Genomic DNA, 23,446 nt, shown 5'->3' with positions numbered 1-23,446 from the left:
GGCACGATGTGACGACCACAGTGTAGATTAAACACGGCGGCGTGCTCTTGGACTCCCCCATGGAGAGGTGGCCGCACAGGAGCCGGGCGGGGCCAAGCTGCTCCCCTACCAGCAGGCAGTCCCAGGGACCACGTGCCAGCTTTGCTCCCACCTTTCCGAGGCCCAGGAGCTTCTAGGCCCCCCTCTTGGGTTACTGCCGACAGCCAGCGTCCACTGCCGGCCCCGGGGACCCAGCCCATGTTAGCCCCGCCGGGTGCAGCCTCAGCGGACATCACCTGGAGCAGAAGATCTGCCCGGCTGAGCCCTGTCCATCCACAAAATATTGAGATAATATCTGTTAGATCATTAAGTTTGGGGGGGCACTTTGTTATACAGCAAGAAAGTCTCAAAAACAATCATAAATAAAAAGTGACACAATAGCCCACATGTGGAAACAGCCTGAATGTCCGTCGACAGATGCATGGATAAAGAAGATGTGGTCCGTATACACGATGGAATCGTCTCAGCCATAAAAAAGAGCGAAACGATGCCATCTGCAGCAACATGCATGGTCCCAGAAATTACCATACCGACTGAAGAAAGGCAGAGCAAGACACATATCATATGCTATTACTTATATGTGGAATCTGATTTTTTAAAATGATGTAAATGAACTTATTTACAGAACAGATTCACAGATTTCAAACACAAGACTTAGGGTTACCAAAGGGGAAACTGGGGAGGGGATAAACTCGATAAATTAGGAGTTTGGGATTAACAAACACACGCTATTATAGATGAAATAGATAATCAACAAGGACCCACTGTAGGGCACAGGGAACTCTGCTCAATATTCTGTAACAACCTTTATGGGAAAGAGAGTCTGGAAAGGAATGGATACATGCGTATGTGTAACTGATTCGCTGTATACCTGATTTTCCGTACACCTGAAGCTATCACAACCCGGTGAATCAACTATCCTCCAAGAAAACTTTTTTAGAAAGAAGTGATTAAAAAAAAAATCTAATCAGACCCAACCCCCTAAAAACATTATTTAACAAACACTCCAGAAACATCCTGTGAGTCTTCAGGAAGCAGGTTCAGAAGGTATGCCCTTATTCCATTGCGGAGTTTAAAACCCTGCTTTGTAAACTGCAGTTAGAACGTACCTACGGTGGCTACACCCAGAAAAACCTCTTGCCTGCCTCTTGTGACAAAAATGTGTAACCCGTGTGATCCTCTCCTTAGGCACGAGCTCTGGTTCTCAGTGGGTTTAGTTCCGTCTGTAATCAGACCCACTTCCAAAGCCCCAAGGAGATCCTGTGTTTGTGTCACCGCGGGGCCGTGTCACCGTGGCGTGTGTACACAAGTCTCTCCCTTACGTGCAGAGTCCAAAGAGCAAGGGAGGTGTGGACTTCAGTTGGGGGTCCCTCCCCTGCCACCGGGATATATCGGGGGGAGCCTGGCATATGGCAGACACCCAAGAGCTGTTTGTTGAACAGGCCTTTGCAAGATCTAACCCATCCCTGAATGACAGAGCCCTGGGTGAAGTGGACAGTGTCAGCTTCGAGGGTGACCATGCTCAGGGGTAAAAGTCAACTGTTTGCACTCAGTCCCGGGGCTTGGTGAATAGATGCCACTGCATCAAGACTGCAGTGCTATCCCACTGACATGGCAAGTACTGTCCCCTCGGCAACGGGCCCCAGACAGAGGAACCATCTCACGCAGGAAAGAGATACCAGCTCGGCTGACACCGTGGCTGTTGGTGAAGGCAGGTGAGTCACAGCCTCGCGCTGAAAGCAGAGGAGGACGACTCAGGGACCTCCGTGTATCTTCAGGGCAGGGCAGAAGCCTCCTTGACATTATCTCTAATCTTGCTACAAATCCTGCAACGTCCCATTTCGTGACTATAGAAATTGATCCTGTGTCCAGACGGGCTATTCCTCAGGCCAGGCGCAGCGCGGGGACCACAGGTGGAGAGATGCTCACGGAGTTATGCATGTGCCGGGCAGGTGGAGAGGCCGCCGTGAAATTCTCGGAGTGAGGACCCCACAGCCCCAGGGCTGAGAGCCAGGAAGTCACTCCGCCCACCTCTCCAGAGCATTCCCCACGTACAGGTGGCAGTGGAACTCCTGGGAGGCTATTTACAACCTGTGCCTTTAGAAACCCCTGGCCCGCGCAGCAAAAGACGAGTTTTGCATCCTCCAGCTTTCCCAGCACATCCAAACCCGCTCGCTGCGTCTCTGCTTCCTATTGTTCCCTCTTATAAGCAGGGCCCCAGTGAACAATTAGAGCTTTCAATAAATAATCTCTAAGCACATTCATTTGATTGACTGTTATTTGATACAGCAGTTAGTTTCAATGGGGCAGTTAATATTGATCACATAAAGTACCCCAGACAAACATGAACCAGTTCCAGAACTCCATGGATTATTACCCTTTATCTGCCAGTCATCTGGGTTACTTGTAATGGTCACGGAATTTAAAATCAATAATAACAATTAGTGTTCTGTACACCAAAACGGATGGATCATGGGAAATGGGTTTTCCTAGAAGATCAGAGGTAAAATGGGCCTGTCCCTTGGAAGACGGCTCTCTGGATTTCCAGTCCACACTTGGCAAGGTACATCCAGCCAAGTCTTCAGCACAGGCAGCAAGCAAGAGAGCACTGGATTTAGGAGATGTGATCATAAAAACGCAGGTGAGACCCCTGACAGTCTTAATCCAAGAGGATGAAGCGTAAAAGATAAAAGTGATCAAAATGAGTGCTAACAAACGTAGTCACATTAATGGGACTGGCAATATACTTCCTCCGAGAGATGCTTCTAGCTACCTTTTCCCGCTTCCGATTCATAGGCATTAATCATGATTTTTTTTTTTTTAATAAAATGGCAACAATGGTATTTTAGCTCCACGGCCCCACTACTGTAATGTCTGGATAATTAAAATGCAAAGCAACAGAGAAATGTTTCATCGTTAAACTGTAACCAGCACACTATGTGAAATCATCCATCCCAAAGACTTGTTTTTCATCAATTATTTGTTATTTATTTGATGTAAATATAAGAAGGACTAATTAAAATGTATGCCTTTTTATACAGCTTCTTGTCATTAAAGCCAATGAAAGCATTCTGAGGACCATAATGAAATAATTATGTTTGCCTTTAAGAATTCTCTTCAATAACACATGGCAGTACTGAGCTAAATTAAAACATCAGGAACTAAATTTCGCTTGCCTCCATCTCCATTTTAGTTAATTATACCCCCAAGCTTTCCAATAGGCCAGACCCTAAAAAATCTTTTGAAGCTGAAACAGCCTTTTTGTAATCACGAACTTAAATGACAAGACAAAGGTACTGTAGCCCCAAAAGCTTTAACATTTTTGAGACAAGGGATTTATTACCGAAGTCTTCATTTGCTCTGAAAATTAGAGAAGTATTAGGATAAATGTAATTCAAATCTTCATTTTCCAGTTAGCTGATGCACTCATCTGGTCTTATCTGCATCATTTCTACCACAGTATTCCAAATTTAGCTATTTTTTGATAACATGTAATCTGTGACCAATATTAACTGATCAATATCAACAACCACAACAAAAACATTTCACTATATCTGAGTCAAATTAGGAGAATAACTCCTTATTCAATACTAAAACCTAAAAAAAAAAAAGAGCATAATCTTTAACAGTAGACTATGATGGCATGAACTTGAAAAAATCAAATAGGATCCTTTCATTAGAATTTGACCTTCTCCGAACTTCAAATTGCAGACACTAATAAAGGCAAAAAACAGTAAAAAAAAAAAAAAATTTTTTTGTTTTTCTTGTCTTAAATCGCGTTTAGGAGAAAAGGACGAAGGAAAGAGGAAAGGAAAAACTGCCAGGTGTGTCAGGGCTTTAACCTGCCGTCAGATGCTGCTGATGGGGTGGGAACTTGGAGTTTAGAAGAGTAAACAGGAGTCCCAGGGATTAACTCTGACAATGTGAATTCCCGCCCATTTGGTTCTACGTGGGGAGTTGGCAGGATTCACGGGGGATACTATTTGGTGCCTGCTGGATAGACCATCTTAGGAGACATCAGAGGGAGACTGTTCACAGCTGGGAAACAGATATCCAGTACATGACAACCTAAAATTGAGATTATAATCGCAGAGCCTGCTCTTATTAAACCCCCTCCCCGGCAAGCTATTCTTTGTTCTGTTCAGAGAAACCTCCTTTGGGGAAGGAGGGACACTGTCACCCAGGATCAGCCCTGTTCAATTAGCTCCCCGCCCCGCCAAGCTGGCCCTGCTTCACTCCATCAGCCGGGGAGCCTGTGCCCCAACAGAGGAAACGCTCCTCAGGGCGGGGTCACCTCCTGACGTCAGTTCCTGTTATCCCGCCTTATCGTGCTGGGGACCAGGAGTCTTATCTTACTGAAAGGCACCCCCCTCCCGGCTCCCCACCCTGCCAGGCCAGAGAAAAAGCAAGTCAGCGGTTCCATTGCCTGCTGGAATTCCCACCTAAGCAGCTCTGGGAGCTCCAGACAAATAACAGAATACCGTACCTGCAAACGCATACTCTACTGCTGCCTAGGTGGAGAGAACTTTTGGCAACTTTTATTTTTTATTCATTAGAAGGGGTTCACAGGTTGGGATGGGGTGGGAATCATGCTTCTTAATGATGAAGGAAGGAGGCAGGAAGGAAAAGAGGAGCGTCCAGGGCAACATACTGAGTGATGAGGCTGTTATTAGATCTTACAGATGGGCAGGCTATCTCATCTCCTATTTAACAAGAGGTGCTTAGGCCAAGCCACTTACAGACAGGATGCTGATAAATCTGAAACCGGAGTTAACTCTCCTCTCTCCATCGCCTCCAACGTCAACTTTTTAAGAAGAAGCTGGCTAAGAACTATTACAGCTTTGTACACAGGGATTTAGCGTGCAATTCCACTTCTCCAGCACTCCCAATACACACACGCAGGCACGCACACACACACACACACACACACACACACACACTTGAGGCATCAGAACCTCGGTCATAGTACTTAAATCCATATTGCAAGGGACGCCTTCTAGTTACAGATCTACACTTTGCCACAGAAGGAACTCATGTTCAGAACGACCCAGAAGCATGGGCGATCTGCAGTTATAATGGAGAAATTAAGCTGTGAGTGAGAGCCACAGTTACACTGACCATAGGATCCAAACAAAGGCTTTCTGTGCCGCTCCTGGGTTCAAGGGGCAGCTCGGGGAGATGTCGTAATGCTGGAATATCTGGCATAGTTCTGTGACTTCTGTGGGAATCGTGGCAAGCGTATTTGAAAGTGGCTTATCCTAGAAAAGCTGAGATGTATGATAGCCATAACTACCCTGTAATTTGAAAGGCAAGATTCCACACTAATATCTTTTAGAAAGATTTTCAGCCAAGATTTTTCTGATTAACTTTCATCAAAAAAACTCCCATTCCTGAAATAACCTATTTAATTGATAGTTAACTGAATTTATATGAGAACATTTAAAGTATAAAACTGTCATTTATGAATAAATTTATTGGCACTTATACGTAACTCAAACCCTATGGAAGATTCTTTTTAAGATGCCCTAAAATGAACACTGAATTTACTATTTCGTAAATCCTATTGGACTCGAAGCGTTTTCTGTTTTGCAATGTGCTTTTACATCTTCATCTTCCTCTCAGTAATTTCTTAGTTTAAAAAATCCCCAGCCTTTAAAAAACTATTTTCATTTTAAAGATTATAAACTCCTTGAGTGCAGAATTTATAATCTTCATCTACCATGTACTTCTCTTCTGAGATCAGCTATCGATTACATTCCACAAGAATGTACAAAGGAGAAAACAGTAAGATTCTCTTTCCTACTTAGCCATCTCAGGGGCTTAACATGTTGAAGGGAAATTATAAGAACCTGATATCCAGAAGAACTTTCTTTTCTGCTTTAAAGCAAAGTTCATGATGATACTGGCTGGTTATACATGGTCAGAGCCAGGCCTCAAAAATGAGGAGAAAAACTTCTGATTCAGGTCACCTAACCTATCAGAAATTGCCATTCTGATCATTTATCTACTAAGAAAAAAAACAAAAAACAAAAAACACAGGAAGGCCTGTGTGGGTGTGAGGGCTTTGCATTTGGGCTGCGAAATCCAATGCTGCCCGGCGTTTTCCCATCCATTCCACAGCCCAGGTTTAAGGGACGCGCACGTCTACTTCTGGCATTTCCACCTACTTTTTAGAATCTCCCCTTTTCTGGTAATAACATTTACTTATTCATTTTTCTCCCCAAGTTGCACATCAGTGCCTCCCTACCAGAAGTGCCAACTTATCTGGATACTGACAAAATTTTAGTGTTGCTTTCTTCCTACGGAGAAGGAAAACTTAGTGAGTGTTCCAGTTGCTTTCAAACGGCCCTAACCTGCGCTCCCTGAGATGCAAGCAGAATTCCCTTTTCTTCTCTTTTTTCTGATGGTGTTGGTAACCACTGTCATGTGGCAGAGAAGCAGAAAATTATGTCCTACTTTAGAAAAACAATTAAGCCTTTTCACCGAAATATTTATTCAAAACCCCATTCAATTCATACGGTGGCTGTCAGGCTTTATTTAGTCTCTCTTTCAGAGGGTATCTTTGATTTTGCCACTTTGACCCCAATTTATATCTCACTAGGAGAGGATTTAGATACTGTTTAATACCAAAAATTCAGGTCCGGGCACTTTGGGAAGGGTACTTCTTTCCTTCTTTCATTGTACATTGATAGTTTGTTTTTAAAAACAGATGATCTCTCTTTGTTGGAAAAAAAAAAAAATCTTTTTCTCCTTTGTTTTTTGATGTGTTGAGTAGGGAGAAGACAGGGAAAGGGGCCAAGAAGTTGTCACACTCATGATTTCACTGAAAGCAACTGCTATATTTAGACCACAAATATTAGGATTTATCCTATGCCCACTGAGCAATTAATGCTGAAAACATCTGGAGCAGCCTAAACCCAAGATAATCCAGGAGGCATCTGAATAGAAACTTGGTGACTCCCAACACCTCCAGGGGCAGTCTTAAATCGTATTATTCATACCACATGCCCTCAGTAACTCGCTACTCCTGACTTTGAATTTTTAGAAGCAATTCACAGGCCTGAACTCCAACCGACAGCTGGTTGGCATATCACTTTTCTGTCTTTAAAATTAAAAAGGAAAATAAAAAGAATATTCTAACACCTTTTAAGGAATGCTTCTGGTATGGTTTACATTCAAAGGGTTTACTCCAATTACCACACACACACAGACACACACTCACACCATAAAAAAAATATTAATAAAAAGTAGGGATCTCAGAGTAGAAAATAGTTTGGGTTAGAATTTCGTACTATTTTTTCCCCTTCTTGCCCACTGCTTCCTCTCTGTTAAGAGCACAAACAGATCTGCTTCTGGTCAAAACAGTCATTAAGTAAAATGGGAAAGGTTGTGGGGATTTTTTGTTGTTTGTACTTACACAAACGGAGCCCTAATATGCTTTTACTTCAAAAGCCCTAACTGGCTTTGCCACCCTGAGCCAAACATCGCATGGCAGAGCTTTGTTAGAACTTTTATTTATGCTTAAAAAATGCAATCACTTGAACAACTAAACTGAGCCATCAAAAGCCCTCCAACTCTGCAGGGGCGTAAGTGATATTTACATTCTATTCATGTAACCTGGAGTGGGGCGTGGGGGGTGAAACCCTTGTGAAACTGACCACAGCAAGCACTAATTGCCCTGCTTACAAAAATAAAGACACTGAAATTTTTGAAATCCCTTTGTCAGATGCCTTTATTTACTTTTTTCAAGGCAAGTTTCTTTGATTAGCTGAACTTTGCTGTTATCAACACTTCTTGCTTATCGGCGGCCCCTACGTGAATGGCACATTCACCACTCGCTCTCCCCAGATAAGGCAAATCCCTTGTTTAACTTGTTCAAGAACAAACAAAGCTTTTCCCCCAACTCCTGCAACTTAATAGGCACTTTTGGAGGGTTAATTACAAAAGGAAGAATGTCTACTTGTAAAACGTCTATTAGGTCTAATAGCTTGACGCCAGGATCCCAGCATTCTTTTTTCCTTCCTTAAAAAACGTTTCATTAAAACTTTCTCTCACAAGAAAAAGTTTGAGACAGCTCTAGTTCCCTGAGAGTCCAAATGAAACTGTTCATACTGTTTTAATTGCTACAGAGGGATCTAAAAGATCCCTTAGTAGGTTGGAAAATTATTTTGTAACAATTTCTTTGAGCTCTTCAGAAAGAAAACAGGAACCAGGAAAGTAAAGCCATTTCAAGAGCAGCTAACTGAGGGCACCTTCGGAGAAAGATATATATATATATATATATATATTTTACCCTGGTTATGGCTCTACGAAATATTAAGTCAGACAGCTAGACTGTTGGCATCAAATGTTTATTGATTTTTCAGCTAAGAAACCTGTTGATTTCCTGGCCCTGGAAGCAAGACTTTATTCTTAAGAAAAAGTTGCAGAAGAGGGCGGTTTAAATCTTGTCATTGTCCTCTCTTCCTCTCCTTTTTCTTCCCTTTCTTTAGATAAGCCATCATGTTATTAGGAAAACTCAATTTCTTCCAGTTAAACTTTGACCTCTTTGAAAACAAAGATTTAAAATGTCATTTTCAGGCTAATGCTCCAATGAATTGTCAAATAAAGTACTAAAAACATTTTGATAGATAGCGGAGCCATTTATCTAAATCACTGTCAGGGCAGCAATGCATCCCGCAGGCTCCCACTGCAGACACCCGAAGGTGGGGTTTTCTGGGACTGCTGCTCATTTCTCAAGCCTGCAGCCAGGCTACTGTTGACCAGTGCGGGCCTCGGCACCCCGTCAGCATCAGATAACCAAATAGTCAATATTTTTTTTAAAAACTGGGCTACCCCACTTATGTTTCCCTTCCTTTAACCAACGTCCAGGTTCCCGGCTGAATTGCAAGATATGGAAATAATGGATGGCTCAGCCCAAGGGGTGTTCATTGCCAGTAGTTTTCTAGCAAAACAGCAACTTCTTAGAGCAACAAAGTGACTTGAAAAGGTGGCAGCAGGGTCAATGCTAAGAAATATTGCCTTTCCTCCACAAGGCAAACATTGGAGGCAGCAGCTTTAACTGGTGGTTTGTGAACTTCAGGAGCAGCAGCCACCTCAATTAGGCCAAATTCCTTGCAAGGAAGATGTCATATTTTAATTACTTTGGATTGTTGAAACACGCAAGGGGGGGGGAATATATATATATATATATATATATAGCCAGCAGTCAACCCAAAGAACAGCAAAGTGAAATTCCCCTCTGCATACCTCTTAGTAAAAACTGTACAAATGTGTCAAACTGCCTCACTTGAAGAATGTTTCAAAGTCCTGTGGTCACCCTCTACTTTTCCCCTCTCCTTGCACATTTTTTTTTTTTTTTAAACTATTTTCAAGGCACGGTAGGGTTGGAAAGGAGAGGAGCAGGAGTCTGGAGGGGTTGTTTGGGAAGAAAACATCTAACAGGAAATTTTCAGCAGACGGAATCAATATGCACACCAGCATAGCACACCCTTTCAGCATTAAATCATTAAATCCTTTGTCTGGCTAGCAGTGCAGTTTGTTTCCAGTGTCTTTATTGCATGCAAGAGAGACAATTCATTTTTTTTTTTTTTTTCTGGGTAGAAGAAGGGAAAAAATAAACCTACATTGAGCAGTGTGCCGATGCTGCCATTCGGTTTGGGTCAATCCACTGAAGCATGCTTTGAGAGCCTTCTCCTGGAGCATGCAGGAAGACGGGCTCGCAGTGTAGAAATCCAGGATTCGCCCAGGACTCACTGACAGGACATCCATACAGTCAAACATGATCTCCCCTGCACCGAATGTCTGCAAAAGTGCTTATCCTCTAGGTGTGGAGGCAAATGGCATAGAAAAGTCCACCCAACTCCATCAAACTCTGCCCCCTTTTTGGCACGTAGGCTGTTGGTCTTTTTCCCAGCCTCGAATCATGAATTATGACAGACAAGCCAGCTAAAAGCCTGTAATTGATCCAAATGATCATTTACCATTTTCCAGGCTTGCTCGGCCAATCCAGCCGGGGCGGGGGGTTCCCAGAAAGATCCCAAGTTCTCCTTCCAAGCGGACGCCTGCAAAAAGCCTTCGGAATGCGGTGCGGCTCCTACCCGGACGGTGCCAAGACCAGCCCTGCCCGGCTCGCGCGCGTCCTCGGCATCCGCGTCCTCGGGCGGCTCGCGCGGGGACTCTGGTCCCCCCTTTGGCAAAGAATAGACCCTCCTGCCTCTGAACAGCTCACTTCCTACTACTTCTGTCACACAGAATGAAAGATTGAATTGCCTAATATATGCGAGTGAACTTTCGGTGAACCCTTCCCGGGCTGCTAACCTTCAAATGACCCAGCGAGTCTGACATCACCAGCTCCCAGGATTCTCACAGAGCCGAGCACTCCCAGCAGCCCCGCCGCGCGGGCGGCCCGCGGCCCGGGCGCGCGCTCCTCCCGCCCCGCGCCTCCGCTCCGAGCGCGCGGGGCCGGGGCCGGGGGCGCCGGGAGGAGCGCGCGGGGCCCGGGCGGCCACCGGGAGCGCGCGGGGTCGGGGCCCCCGGGAGGAGCGCTCGGAGCCGGAGCCGCGGGGAGGAGCGCGCGCGGAGCGGGAGACACCGGCAGCACGCGGGGCCGCGAGCAGCCGCCGGAACCGGGACGCCGCTCCGGGCCCGCCGCCAGCCGGCTCCCGCCCTTTGCGCCCCGGTTGTCGGGGGCTCCGCTTGGCTTCGCGCCCCCCCTTCGCCTGCCCCCGGCCCAGCCTTGACATTCCTCGGTGCGCCTGTCTGGTAAACGCCTCGTAACGTGAGTGTTTTTCCACTCCTGCAAAAACACCGCAAGCCCTAAACTGGAGCACGGAGAGGAGCCGCCCCTCGGGGAAGCCCGGGTCCAGAAACTTTCCATTTGATAGTCTTTTTCTCTCTGTCCCTTGCGGGCCGAAGGGGACTGCATTGGCTCGGAAGTAAAATTCCAGCTTTCTGGATTCATTTCTTAAAAATTATCCTTCGTCTACAGGCAGCATATGAAGGAGTCGAGAAGGAGTTCCTCCCGCCCCAAACACGCGCAATCACGCAGATATGTAGGGTTTCATAAAACACAGTGATCAAGAGTGTGCATGCGGGAGTCAGACTGAACAAGGTTCCAACCCAGCTCAACCTCTGAGCAGCTGTGTGACCTGGGACAAAGATCTCACCTCCCGGGGCCTCAGCTTGCTCATCTGTAAAATGGGAATATAGGACTGCCGACCCCCGTGGGTTGCTGTGAGGACGAAGAGAAACAGCGCTTGCGCGGCCCACAGCACACATCCAGGACAGTCAGCTGTGACTCTTCTCAGGGAGGCTCAGGGCTGTCTGAGGCCCACTGCTCAGAATCAGGACTAGAACCAGCTCCCCGGAACCCCAGACCTGAATGAAAATCACTTTTCTGTTCTGGAATAGCGGGTGGGTGACCTCTCTCACCACACCCGCCACTCCTATACCCCTTCCCCCACTCCCACCACCGCATAACTCAATGCAGATTTTGAGAACTGATTGTGTCAAAGTTTTCTATTTCCAAGGGCCACTTTTCACCCCTCCTAGCCCCTCCGAACTTGGCTATTTATTAGAAGATAGTCATTTTAAGAAAAAGGATTTTTTTTTTGGACATCTCCCACACCGACCGGAGGAAGGAAAAGCTTTTCAGCCATCACTGAGAAGGACAGACACGGTGTTTACAAATACACCCAGGCAGAGAGCTGTTAAAGGGAGAGCCAGTCCACCCTGCAGCCATTTTGCACAACTTGCTTAAAGGATGCAAGGGGACATCAAAGAAAAGCAGCTCCAGGAGGGATTAAAACACCCTTGGTGATCCAGTGGCCCTCCACTCCGGCCTGCGGGTTCTCTCACAAAGCAGGGAGGGCGAGTGGGCGGGCTGGGGGCCGGCTTCCGCGCCCCTCCCAGGGAAGGGCGGCTGCTGTCTCCTTTCTGCGCGCGGGCTGGAATGCGCTCTGGCATCCAGGCCTTTAAAAAGCCTGCTGGGTACCCACCCCGTGCTGCTTGGCTAGCACAGTTGTTAAGTGGCACTCATGGCGTAACGTGAAAACTATGCATCGCGCACACTTACCGAGTCAAAGACCCTTTTAGGAAGGTACATGTGAACAGTGTTCAGCCCAGCAAGCTCAGTTCTTGCAACTGAGAAGTCTCGGGTGATAAAAGAGGTACGATTTTGCTCAAACTCCATGCTTGTTATTCTCTCTTTTTTATATGGTCATCATTTTGTAACAGAGCTTTATTATAAGAAATTCTTTAACTACAAAGAAAACACACATTTTAAGCCAGGAGCACAGAGGAATTTACCAAACACTTGGTAACACTCCTGTCATGGAGATAGTTGTAAAGATACACAAAGCACCGCGTCCTGTGACAGTTGCTAGGTGGTCCACGATTTAGCGACTAAACCACCACCACCATGAGACTTAGAGCTCCAAATGCTGATTTAAGGTCCTTAGAATTCCTTGGAAACTGGACTTATTTTGTACAAGATGGGTGACAAGTTTTTTCCGGGGTTGGGGGCAGGGAGGGGGGTGCTCAGCTATATTTAAAGTCTAGCTGCAAGAGCTAGGTTAGAGAGAAGAACTCGCACCATTCCAGGTTTGTGCACAGGTTGCCTATGGCACTTAGCACTTGCTCAGCATCTTTCCAAAGGGTCGAGTGCACTGGGCTCAGGTGGTGAACTTGGGGACAGGGCCCCCCCAGTTCTGTTTATTCTCATTCCTTAAGCTACAGTTTCAGCCTCATCCAGGAAGGGAGGCAACTGTTCCCACATTTCTTTCCTCAATACTCTGTCACGGCACAAAAACAATAGCAGAGATGTGTGTGTGTGTGTGTGTGTGTGTGTGTGTGGTGTGTGCGCGCGCGCGCTAGGGATTTGGAGATTGGTATTTTTTTTCTTTGTATAAGAAAATTTTATGTTTCTATTCACCTTGGAACCCAGTGTTCTTAACTGTAGAGAAATAAACTTGAGGCTTGAAATGAATGATCAGTGCTTAAATCTTTGTGTATAGGATATTATGGGTTTTTGGTTTTTTTTTTTAGTGGAACAATATTCACTAGTCAATCTATCATTTCTCATCCTGAATTGACTAGGTGGATAGAAACTCTTAGAGTTATTATTTAATCCAAGTGTAATTGAAAAAGTAGCCCCTAAATTGAACCATGCATTTCTTATCATTTCTTTGTCAGTAAATATAATTCTTACACTTGTTGAAAATCTGACTTTTCCTTCACATTCTTCTCCTTAAGTAAAATTAAGGAAAGATACACAAATAGCCACAGTTCTTTAAATATATATCTGTGCACCATAAAGATTAATGAACAGGTAGAAGGTGAAAAATGGCCTAGTTAATTTGTGGATAATGAAATTTAAGTTACTGACACCTATTTTAAACATTAACCAAACTGTTACTTGGGAAGAACCCTTTCCCAAATATGCTCTTAGTGAGGCATAAAATAACATTCGGATATGTGTCACGGCCTCTGTGTTCTTTGTGTTTGATCAATGATGAAAGGAATGCTAATAAAAGTATTCCCAACCACAAACAAACACAAAAGCAAAGTTTGAGCCCTAAATTCATTTTGTTTCAGAGTAACTGTATATTTGTCAGTGTGACACAGCACATTTGAAACCCATAATCATAAAACAAAAATTTATAGCCAGGGTTCAGGGTCTACATCTGTTTCTCTGGTTTCTGTACAGCGATTACCCACTGGACAATCCAGAAAGCAACACCATGAATCACGCCGGGCAAACATGTTCGAACTGGAGAGTCTGGTGAAGAGCGAGGAGGCGTCTCTGCGCACCAGTACTGCAGCCGCCGGGTTCAAAACCGGCCCAGCGCCTCTGATGTCTAAATAGAAGGGTTCCCACGGGCGCGGGCGTCCGCCCCGCCACCGGGCACGCAGAGTGCAGGCGGGCGTGGGGCGGAGCGAGGGCCCGGGACCCATTATTAGAGAGACGCACCTGCCTCCTCCCTGCGTTTCTCTATTGATTTTTACTTTACTTTTTTTTTTAACTGTTCATCTCATGTAAACCCCTCTTGCCATAATTCTGCCCCCCAAATAAACGACCAGCACGGAGTGGAGGGGCTGTTTCAGCAGGGCGGCCGGGGCAGGGGTGTGTGTGGCTGGCACAGGGCGCGTGCTGAGCCGGTTCTTGCAGCTCCTGCACCCGCAGGCTTAGCGGCTTTCCGAGCTGGGCGCTGGGGCAGCCCTAACGCCGATCAGCAGAGGAACCCGCCCCGGCCTGTCCCTCTGGACCCTGGCTTGGGCACCGGGACTGGCGGTGTCCATGGATCTGAGCCCGGCAGACGCAGGGTACACGCATCCCCAAGATGAACCCCCTCCCCGCAGACACTGGGTCTGCTCAGGGCCCGGGAAACAAGTGTTCTTGCTCAGAAATGTCTCTCCGCCTCCAGGGCTGGCCGCTGCGTGCTCCCTGCATTTGGCGCCTCTCTCTGCAGTTTCCGCTTTGTGCAGTTTCCCACCAGTCAGATACAGACACTGTCCCCAGGACAGGGGCTCCCCTTCCCTTCCCACCCCCGAGTGGCCTGCTCGGCGCTTCCTGCGTTTGCTGTGGTGCTGGTGCCCCCCAGTTCCTGCGGGTCCCGCCTGGAGACTAAGCTCTGGCCCGGTGAGCCCGCAGGGCCAGCAATGGGCTCAGCCAGTCCTCGGCTCCGGCCACCCTTGCTGGCACTGGCTCATGCCCAGGGGAGCCTACCTGGGGCTATCCCCTGGTTTATTGCTTCCCCCTTTTTCATTTGGACCTTTAAAAAAGTAATGCGTTTTCATAAACACTCAGGGTCTAGTCCAGGAGATAAAAAGTCACAATGATGTGTACACCCTCCATGTCGCATTCATCAAATGCTGAGCCCTGTGCCAGGGGCTGGGCACCTGTCTCTATACCTTCAGGGGCATCGTTTGCTGCTTTTCTGTAACTGTTGATTCAAACAACATACAATGTTCTGTGACATTGTTCTGTTTAGTAATAAGCAGTATACATAGAACTAGCTCATTAAAAACAACAAATAGCTCAATTTTTAAAAAGTCTATTAAAAGAATGGGAAGAAGACCTTAATGGACAGTTTTGTTTTGTTGTTGTTGTTTTTTTCCAAAGAAGACATACAGATGGCAAACAGGCACATGTAAATGTGTTTAACATTACGAATTATTAGAGAAACATAAATCAAAATTACACGATCGCCCACACACCTGTCAGAATGGGTATCATCAAAAAGACTGCAGGTGACAAACGGTGACGATGTGGAGAAAAGGGACCCCTCCTACACTGTTGGTGGGAAGCCAGTGTGGAGGGTCCTCGAAAAAATAAAACCAGAAATACCGTATGATCCAGCAATTTCACTCCTGAGTATGTACCCAGAAAAAAGGAAAATAATAATTTGAAAAGGAAACATGTGCCCCAATTTTCATAGCAGCATTATTATGATTGTCAAGACATGGAAGTGACCCAAGTGACAGACTAACGGATAAAGAAGATGTGGTACCCAATGAGACAGTGTCTCACCGGTCAGAACGGTCGTCATCAATAAGTCTACACACAATAAGTGCTGGAGAGGGTGTGGAGAGAAGGGAACCCTCTTGCACTCTTGGTAGGAATGCAAAATGGTACAGCCACTATGGAAAGCAGTATGGAGATTCCTTAAAAAACTGGGAACTGCCATATGACCCAGCAATCCTACTGCTGGGCAAACACCCTGAGGAAACCAGAACTGAAAGAGAAACACGTGTATCCCAGTGGTTATTGCAGCAATGTTTACAGTAGCTAGGACATGGAAGCAACCGAGATGTCCATCGGCAGATGAACGGATAAGGAAGCTGTGGTACATATATGTAATGCAATATTATTCAGCTATTAAAAAGGAACACATTTGAGTCAGTTCTAATGAGGTGGCTGAACCTGGAGCCTATAATGCAGAGTGAAGTAAGTCAGAGAGAGAATGTATATATATATATGGAATATATATATGGAATTTAGAACGATGGTAATTTAACACATATATATAGACTTTAGAATGATGGTACCGACATCATTTAGAAAGATGATTCTACATGCAGGGCAGCAAAGGAGACACAGATGTAAAGAACAGACTTTTGGACTCAGTGGGAGAAGACGAGGGTGGGATGACTTAGAGAACAGCACTGAAACATGTGCATTACCATCTGTGAAATACACGACCAGTGCAAGTTCAAGGCAGGAAGCAGGGCACCCAGAGCCGGTGCTCTGGGACAACCCAGAGGGATGGGGTGGGGAGGAAGGTGGGAGGGGGGTTCAGGGTGCGGGGGACACATGTATACTGGTGGCTGATTCATGTTGATGTGTGGCAAAAACCATCACAATATTGTAATTGTCCTCCAATGAAAACAATTAATTAAAAAAAAATGTCATATATATACACAATGGAATATTACTCAGCCATAAAAAAGAATTTAATTATGCCATTTGCAACAATTTGGGTGGACCTAGAGAGTATTATGCTTAGTGAAATAAGTCAAACAGAGAAAGATCAATACTTGATGTTACCACTTATTTATGGATTCTAAAAATAAAACAAACAAATGTATACAGCAAAACTGACTCACAAATATAGAGAACAAATTAGTGGTTACGGGGGGCAGGGACAAGCTAGGGCTTGGAGATTAAGAGATATAAACTACTATGTATAAAACAGATAAACAACAAGGATATATTGAACAGCGTAGGGATGTGACTTTGTAATAACTTTCAATGGAGAATATCTTCTGAATCACCCTGCTGTACTCTTAAAACTAGCATAATATCGTGTATTCTTTTACATGAGTGCACTACAGTTCATTTAACAGTGCTCAGCGAGTGGCTGTTTATGTTGTTTCCAGCTTTCCAGTGTTATAAGAAACCCTGTGGGTATGTGGACCAAAACGCCTGCTGAAAAGAGTCTAGTAACAGTGTTGACAGGTTAAATGTGCATTTTAAAATTTGATGGGCACACAAAATAGTACTCCAAAATGGTTATGCCAATATATGGCCCCCTGCCACCTCATGTTCTAAAACGGAGGGCAGTAAGCCTTCTCTGCATAGGGCCATAGAAAGCGTTCTAGGCTTTGCAGGCTATATATACAGTGTCGGTTGCAACTGCTCAGTTCTGCTGCTGTAATGTTAAAGGCGCCGTGGACCACGCGTAAATGAATCAACATGTGTGTGCTTAACAAATTTTATTTACAAAACCCAGCATTCCCCTGGGTTGACCCGTACGCTGCAGTTTGTCTGAAAGTGACCGTGAAAGCCGCTCAGGAGTGTCCGACTCTCTGCGACCCCGTGGAATATACAGTCCATGGAATTCTCCAGGCCAGGATACTGGAGTCGGTAGCCATTCCCTTCTCCAGGGGATCTTCCAAGCCCAGGATCGAACCCAGGTCTCCTGCTTTGAGGGCGGATTCTTTACCCCCTGAGCCACCGGGGAAGCCCGCAATTTGTCTACCTCTGTTCTAAGCCAATATTCAATTATTTCATCCAATTCTACATTGCTTTGTCTCTATCCCATAAAACTTAGCCATATACATTTGAGTTTTCTTAACACTTTAACTTTCCATCTCCTTTAAAAGCTTCACCCAATTTCAACTTGTGTATCATACAAAGAATAATATGGCTCTTTTATTACAGTACTTCATCCAGGGTCATCTTTATTTCTCTCTTGGCTTATCATTTTCCCCTTTCCTACTTCTTCACCTCCTTCTGTAAAGAGTATGGGATTACATCTCTCCTTCAATGAGCCCAGATGCCACCATACTTCCTTTTTTCCACACTGAACCCTGCTTTAAAGTCAGTGATTTCCATCAGCTCCCTCTTCTCCTAACATATGGTGGCAAGGATCCGAAAGATGGAAAAACATAACAGAGATTCCTGAGAATAAGTGCCAATGGTCCCACCATGCTACAGCCTGCCTGTATTATTCTTCCCGAATTATCTGTTCTATCTCTTTTCAACACATCCTCCAAGGAGCTACGGGGAGCTGTCCCACCCAGTTGGCAGAGCACTTAGAAGAATCGAGAGGCTCTTTTGGGGATGGAAAGAATCACAAAGGATTCTCAGAGTGTTTTGGGACTGGAGGATAATGTCAATAGCTGAGATGTCTTTCTTTTGCCTAGTTCAGCACTTAATAATTTTTTTTTTAGATCACCTGTATGAAAAGAGGCTATCAGTTGGCTCTTAAACCGTGCTGTTTAAAGTAGTGAAAATTCAATACAATGAAAACTTAGTTCCTCAGCCATATTGGCCTCATTTCACGTGGCTAGTGGTTATTATGTCAACCGGACCGCACAGAGAGCAGTTTCGTCATCACAGAAAATTCTGTTGGACCAGGGTGCTTCAAAAGTGAGCTGAGGGACTTCCCTGGGGGTCCAGTGGCTAAGACTCTGCACTCCCAATGCAGGGGACCCAGGTTCGATCCCTGGCCGGGGAACTGCGTCCTGCATGCCACAAGTAAAAGACCCTGCGAGCTGCAACTAAGACCCGGATCAGCCAAATGAATACATATTTAAAGAGTGATCAGAGAGATGGTACAGCATGGTGGGTGGGGCTGTGGAGTCCGGACGTGGATTGAGTTTCACCTCCAGCTTCACCTCTTCCCAGCTGTGTGACCCTAACAAGTTACTTCACCCCCATGTGCCTGGATTCCCTCACCTGTAAAATGCAGATATTAATGGCACCTACCTTTAAGAGTTGTGGTAAAGACTGAATGAGGTGATACAAGCAAAAAGCACTTAGAATATGGCCTCAGATATATAACAAATTGAAAAATGTTAATGGTGTGTCTATAAGGAGAATGCAAGGTCAGGAACACAGAGCTCAAACCCCGTTCAGCTGCCTCTGGTGTCAGGGACACAGCATCTCCTGTCAGCCTGGGAATTTTCAGCCAGGATGCACAGTTCAGGCTGCGGGGTCCAGGCACATGCGATTAGGGCAAATTCCCCAGGGGATTTTGCTACTACGTAGATGCCTGGTTTAAGTTCCTCAGCACTGAAGCATCATTATATACATTACAAAAGGATGCTTTCTTTTCATCTCCAAAGCAGACACTGAGTCAGGATGGCAATGAAATATTTGACAAGCCCCACCCTGCTGCTCCTTGTGGGAGGCAGAAAATAGATCCCATGGCGTGCTGTTTTCTGCAAAGTGGTAGTTAGCCTCAGGAACATAAGGCCAATTATGGTTAATTAAATGGCAAGGATATTGTACAGGATGGAAGATTTGCATTGTCTATCTTATCTTCCCATCCATTCATCTATCCTATCCACCTACTCACTCTTCTGCTGTACCATCTACCCACCCATCATTACCCATCCACCATCCACCCTCCTTTCTAGTTAACTATCTCCCACTTGTCCATCTACCCATCTACTCTTCCACCTCCCCAACTGTCTCTGAGTCATCCTCTACCCAGGATCCAACTACCAACGGAGATGAAGGATGTGTGGCTTTTCAGCAGCAACGTCTAGAGTACAGAGAGGGATAAAAGTAAAGCTTCTCAGATTACGCTTGCATCTTTCTCTAGAATCCCTGAACAAGATTTTGCAGTGACACGTGCTGGTAGAAATAGGGCCAAAGCACTGGCCACTGCTGATTTCCATTAAGGAGGTCTGGTAAATCAGGTCGCTGACGGGGAGCCCTCATCCCTGAGAATGTCGAGGAATTTGAAATGCTAATGAAGCCAGGTTCTATTAGCAACACAAAAGTTTCTGACTCAAAGGCTCCAAAGGAATTTCCATCGGATTCAACAGGGAAAGGGAGTGCAAAAGTTGCAAATACATCAGAGAGGCCATTGGGCAGAGAGAGGAGTTTAAATTCATCCTGATGTCTGACCAAGAAAAAGGCAAGTAAAAAGCTCAATGCAATTGACTGGGAATTGAGGTTAACATAAAGCCACAGAGAAATCTCTGGGAAATTAGCTACAGGATATAACGCCACCCCCTCAACCAAGGACTTTGAAAACTTCTGTTTGAACGGCTATATGTTGGCTTCCAAAATTCATTTTTGACATTTTATCACTGTTTGATTTTTTGTTTTGTTTAGTTTTGAGTTAGAGATGATTCAAAAGAAATTAGCTGGGATTTTTCAGAAGGCAAGAGTTTCAAAATTTAGCATGAAAGTATAGGAAGGCCAAAAGGGAACGAATAGACAGAAATATGAAATATCTCCCCTCTCTGTTTAAACAAAACACAATAATACAATGTAAGGTCACCGCGGTGATTCCAATGGCATGACCATTCCAGGGCTTCACACCCAAGGCCATGTCAGGCAACTTCTAGGGCTGGGCTGAGGGAATCAGGTACTTTGCACACTAACGTGTCAGAGCCTGTGCTCTGCTGGGACATTCTACCTGGTAAACACCGAGACCCACGCCTTCAGAGGATGAGGTATTGAGAGAGATGAGTTTCTAGGAGAGCAAATGGTAAAATTGAGCCTAGAGTAAGGTCTGGGCTCTGTGTGGAGCAGCTATATGGCTTTGGTAAACTCAGACTTTTCTCTTTTTTTTTAACTTTTTAATTTAGAAAGTTGTTTTAATTGAAGTATAGTGGATTTACAATGTTGTGTTCGTTTCTTCTCTACAGCAAAGTGATTCAGTTATGCATGTATACATTCTTGTTTAAGCTTTCCTTTCTGTGATGGTGTATCATAGGCTACTGAACAGAGTTCTCTGTGCTATGCAGAGATAGACCCTGTGGTCTATCCATTCTACACATCTGCCAACCCCGACCTCCCCCTCCATACCCGCCTCCCTCTTGGCCACCACCCGTCTATGCTCTACGTCCTTCACACTCGTTTTATTTATTTTGGCTGCGCTGAGTCTTTGCCACGTGGGCTTTTCTCTAGCTGTGAGCGGAGGCTACCCGCTCGTTGCTATCACGGGCTTCTCGTTGCCGTGGCTTCTCTCTTGTCGAAGGGCTTTAGCAGCTGAGGTGTATGGAGTCAGTCGTTGCGCCGCATGGGCCTATTTGCCTCACAGCCTGTGGAATCTTCCTGGACCAGGGATCGAACCCTGGTTCAATCCTGCATTGGCAGGTGGCTTCTTAACCACTGGGCCACAAGGGAAGTCCTGTTGCACTCCTGAGCATTATCTAATCTTCAATTACGAGAAGATAATATGTACTTCCAATGGTAGTGCTTATTTCAAGGGAATATAATGTTGAAGAATTAAACTAACGTATGAGAAAGACTTTTCTAAATTTCTGAAGTATTATGCAATGTTAGTCATTGCTGTTCACATATTATGTACAAACAGACAAAATTTTTTTTTCACCATCTCTTACAAATTCTGTGGCAAACTGAGAGGCAAATTAAGAGGCAGCCTCCCTCTTAATTTAAGTTCCCTTTAAAAATCCACGATAATAGATTTTTAGTCGAGCACAGGGCTCCCAGACAGAGAGAGCATTTCCTCTCTGCAGCCAGGTGCGGCGATGTGATCATGTTCTCATCGATCAGACGTGCTGTGTGCAACTTCCACGCCACATCCTAAAAAGCTAATTTCTATCTTCTCCCTTTCCTGCCAGCTGAACTGCTCTGGGACCCAGCCTAGTCCACGGGGATTAGGGTAGCAGTCCAGGGAGGGTAAATGCTTATGATGGAGGGACCCCCAAGGCCCTGAATGTCCACAGGGAACAGAACTACTCAGACAGCTTGCACCACTTATCTCTAGACAATCACATGAAGGAAATTAATTACATCTTTTGTGTCTGTTTGAAATATGCAGGTAAGACTGCCTAACACCATACTAGCTCAGAGGGTGGCATGGTTCAAGGGCCAAGTCTAGCCTACCAGTGAAACAAAGGCCATCTAAATCCTGCTCATTGAGCAAAATAAAGTTTTATGAGAGCTTAGAATGTTCGCCTTTATTTGCTTACATAGTGTCTTTGGGTGCCTTCAACCAATGACAGAGTTGAGCGATTGCAACAGAAACAGTATGTCCCTCTAAGCTGAAAATATTTACCATCTGAACCTTGAGAGAAGAAACTTACTGACGCTTGCTGGAGGCTTTCACCACCAGTTCATCTGAATCGGCCTTGAAGACGAAATCCACCTGGAGAAGGAAATGGCAACCCACTCCTGTGTTCCTGCCTGGGAAATCCCATGGACAGGGGAGCCTGGCGGGCTACAGTCGCAAAAGGGTCGCAAAAGAGTCGGACACGACTTAGCGGCTAAACTGCCACTGCGTGAAATCTACCAGCAGTCTTGGAACTGCATAATATCGAGAGTTTCTTCAAGGTCTAAAATTCTCATTTCAAAGACCCCAAGGATGCTCTGCAGCTATTTTTTTAACCCAATCCAAAAATGGGCCAAAGAACTAAATAGACATTTCTCCAAAGAAGACATACAAATGGCTAACAAACACATGAAAAGATGCTCAACATCACTCATTATCAGAGAAATGCAAATCAAAACCACTATGAGGTACCATTTCACACCAGTCAGAATGGCTGTGATCCAAAAGTCTACAAATAATAAATGCTGGAGAGGGTGTGGAGAAATGGGAACCCTCTTACACTGTTGGTGGGAATGCAAACTAGTACAGCCACTATGGAGAACAGTGTGGAGATTCCTTAAAAAACTGGAAATAGAACTGCCTTATGATCCAGCAATCCCACTGCTGGGCATACACACTGAGGAAACCAGAAAGGAAAGAGACACGTGTACCCCAATGTTCATCTCAGCACTGTTTATAATAGCCAGGACATGGAAGCAACCTAGATGTCCATCAGCAGATGAATGGATAAGAAAGCAGTGGTACATATACACAATGGAGTATTACTCAGCCATTAAAAAGAACACATTTGAATCAGTTCTAATGAGGTGGATGAAACTGGAGCCTATTATACAGAGTGAAGTAAGCCAGAAAGAAAAACACCAATACAGTATGCTAACGCATATATATGGAATTTAGAAAGATGGTAACAATAACCCTGTGTATGAGACAGCAAAAGAGACACTGATGTATAGAACAGTCTTATGGACTCTGTGGGAGAGGGAGAGGATGGGAAGATTTGGGAGAATAGCATTGAAACATGTAAAATATCATGTATGAAACGAGTTGCCAGTCCAGGTTCGATGCACGATACTGGATGCTTGGGGCTAGTGCACTGGGACGACCCAGAGAGATGGTATGGGGAGGGAGGATGGAGGAGGGTGCAGGATGGGGAACACATGTATACCTGTGGTGGATTCATTTTGATATTTGGCAAAACTAATACAATTATGTAAAGTTTAAAAATAAAATAAAATTAAAAAAAAAATAAAGATACAGTTGAAGATAAAAAAAAAAAAAAAGAAACACACTCCTTCAGCATCTTTGAGTTTATTTTGGCTCTGCCAGGATACCCTTTGCTTGGATATCGACAAGACTTATCCCAT

At 45.1% G+C, this 23,446-nt stretch overlaps 1 protein-coding gene and 1 non-coding gene across 3 annotated transcripts in view; one reads left to right on the top strand and one right to left on the bottom strand.

Moving 5' to 3' along the window:
• Nucleotides 1-23,446, bottom strand: part of RARB (retinoic acid receptor beta) — a 451,744-nt gene that overhangs the window by 177,535 nt on the left and 250,763 nt on the right. Inside the window, exon 1 of one of the 2 annotated variants that reach the window (XM_006068951.4) lies at nucleotides 9,666-10,326. The exons of the other annotated variant lie outside the window; for it this stretch is intronic. Within the exon in view, the coding sequence (XP_006069013.3) occupies nucleotides 9,666-9,822 (157 nt within the window). The 5' untranslated portion in view covers nucleotides 9,823-10,326. Of the gene's footprint in view, nucleotides 1-9,665; nucleotides 10,327-23,446 lie in introns of those variants that run through there. 2 annotated transcript variants of the gene reach the window in all.
• TRNAG-CCC lies at nucleotides 18,431-18,503 on the top strand. The gene has a single exon. It is a non-coding gene; the product is annotated as a tRNA-Gly (tRNA).

The sequence above is a fragment of the Bubalus bubalis genome, chromosome 1, assembly GCF_019923935.1.
Source record: "Bubalus bubalis isolate 160015118507 breed Murrah chromosome 1, NDDB_SH_1, whole genome shotgun sequence".
Lineage (NCBI taxonomy): Eukaryota > Metazoa > Chordata > Mammalia > Artiodactyla > Bovidae > Bubalus > Bubalus bubalis.
Note: the sequence above shows the minus strand (reverse complement) of the source record. Positions and strands in the feature narration are given on the sequence as shown.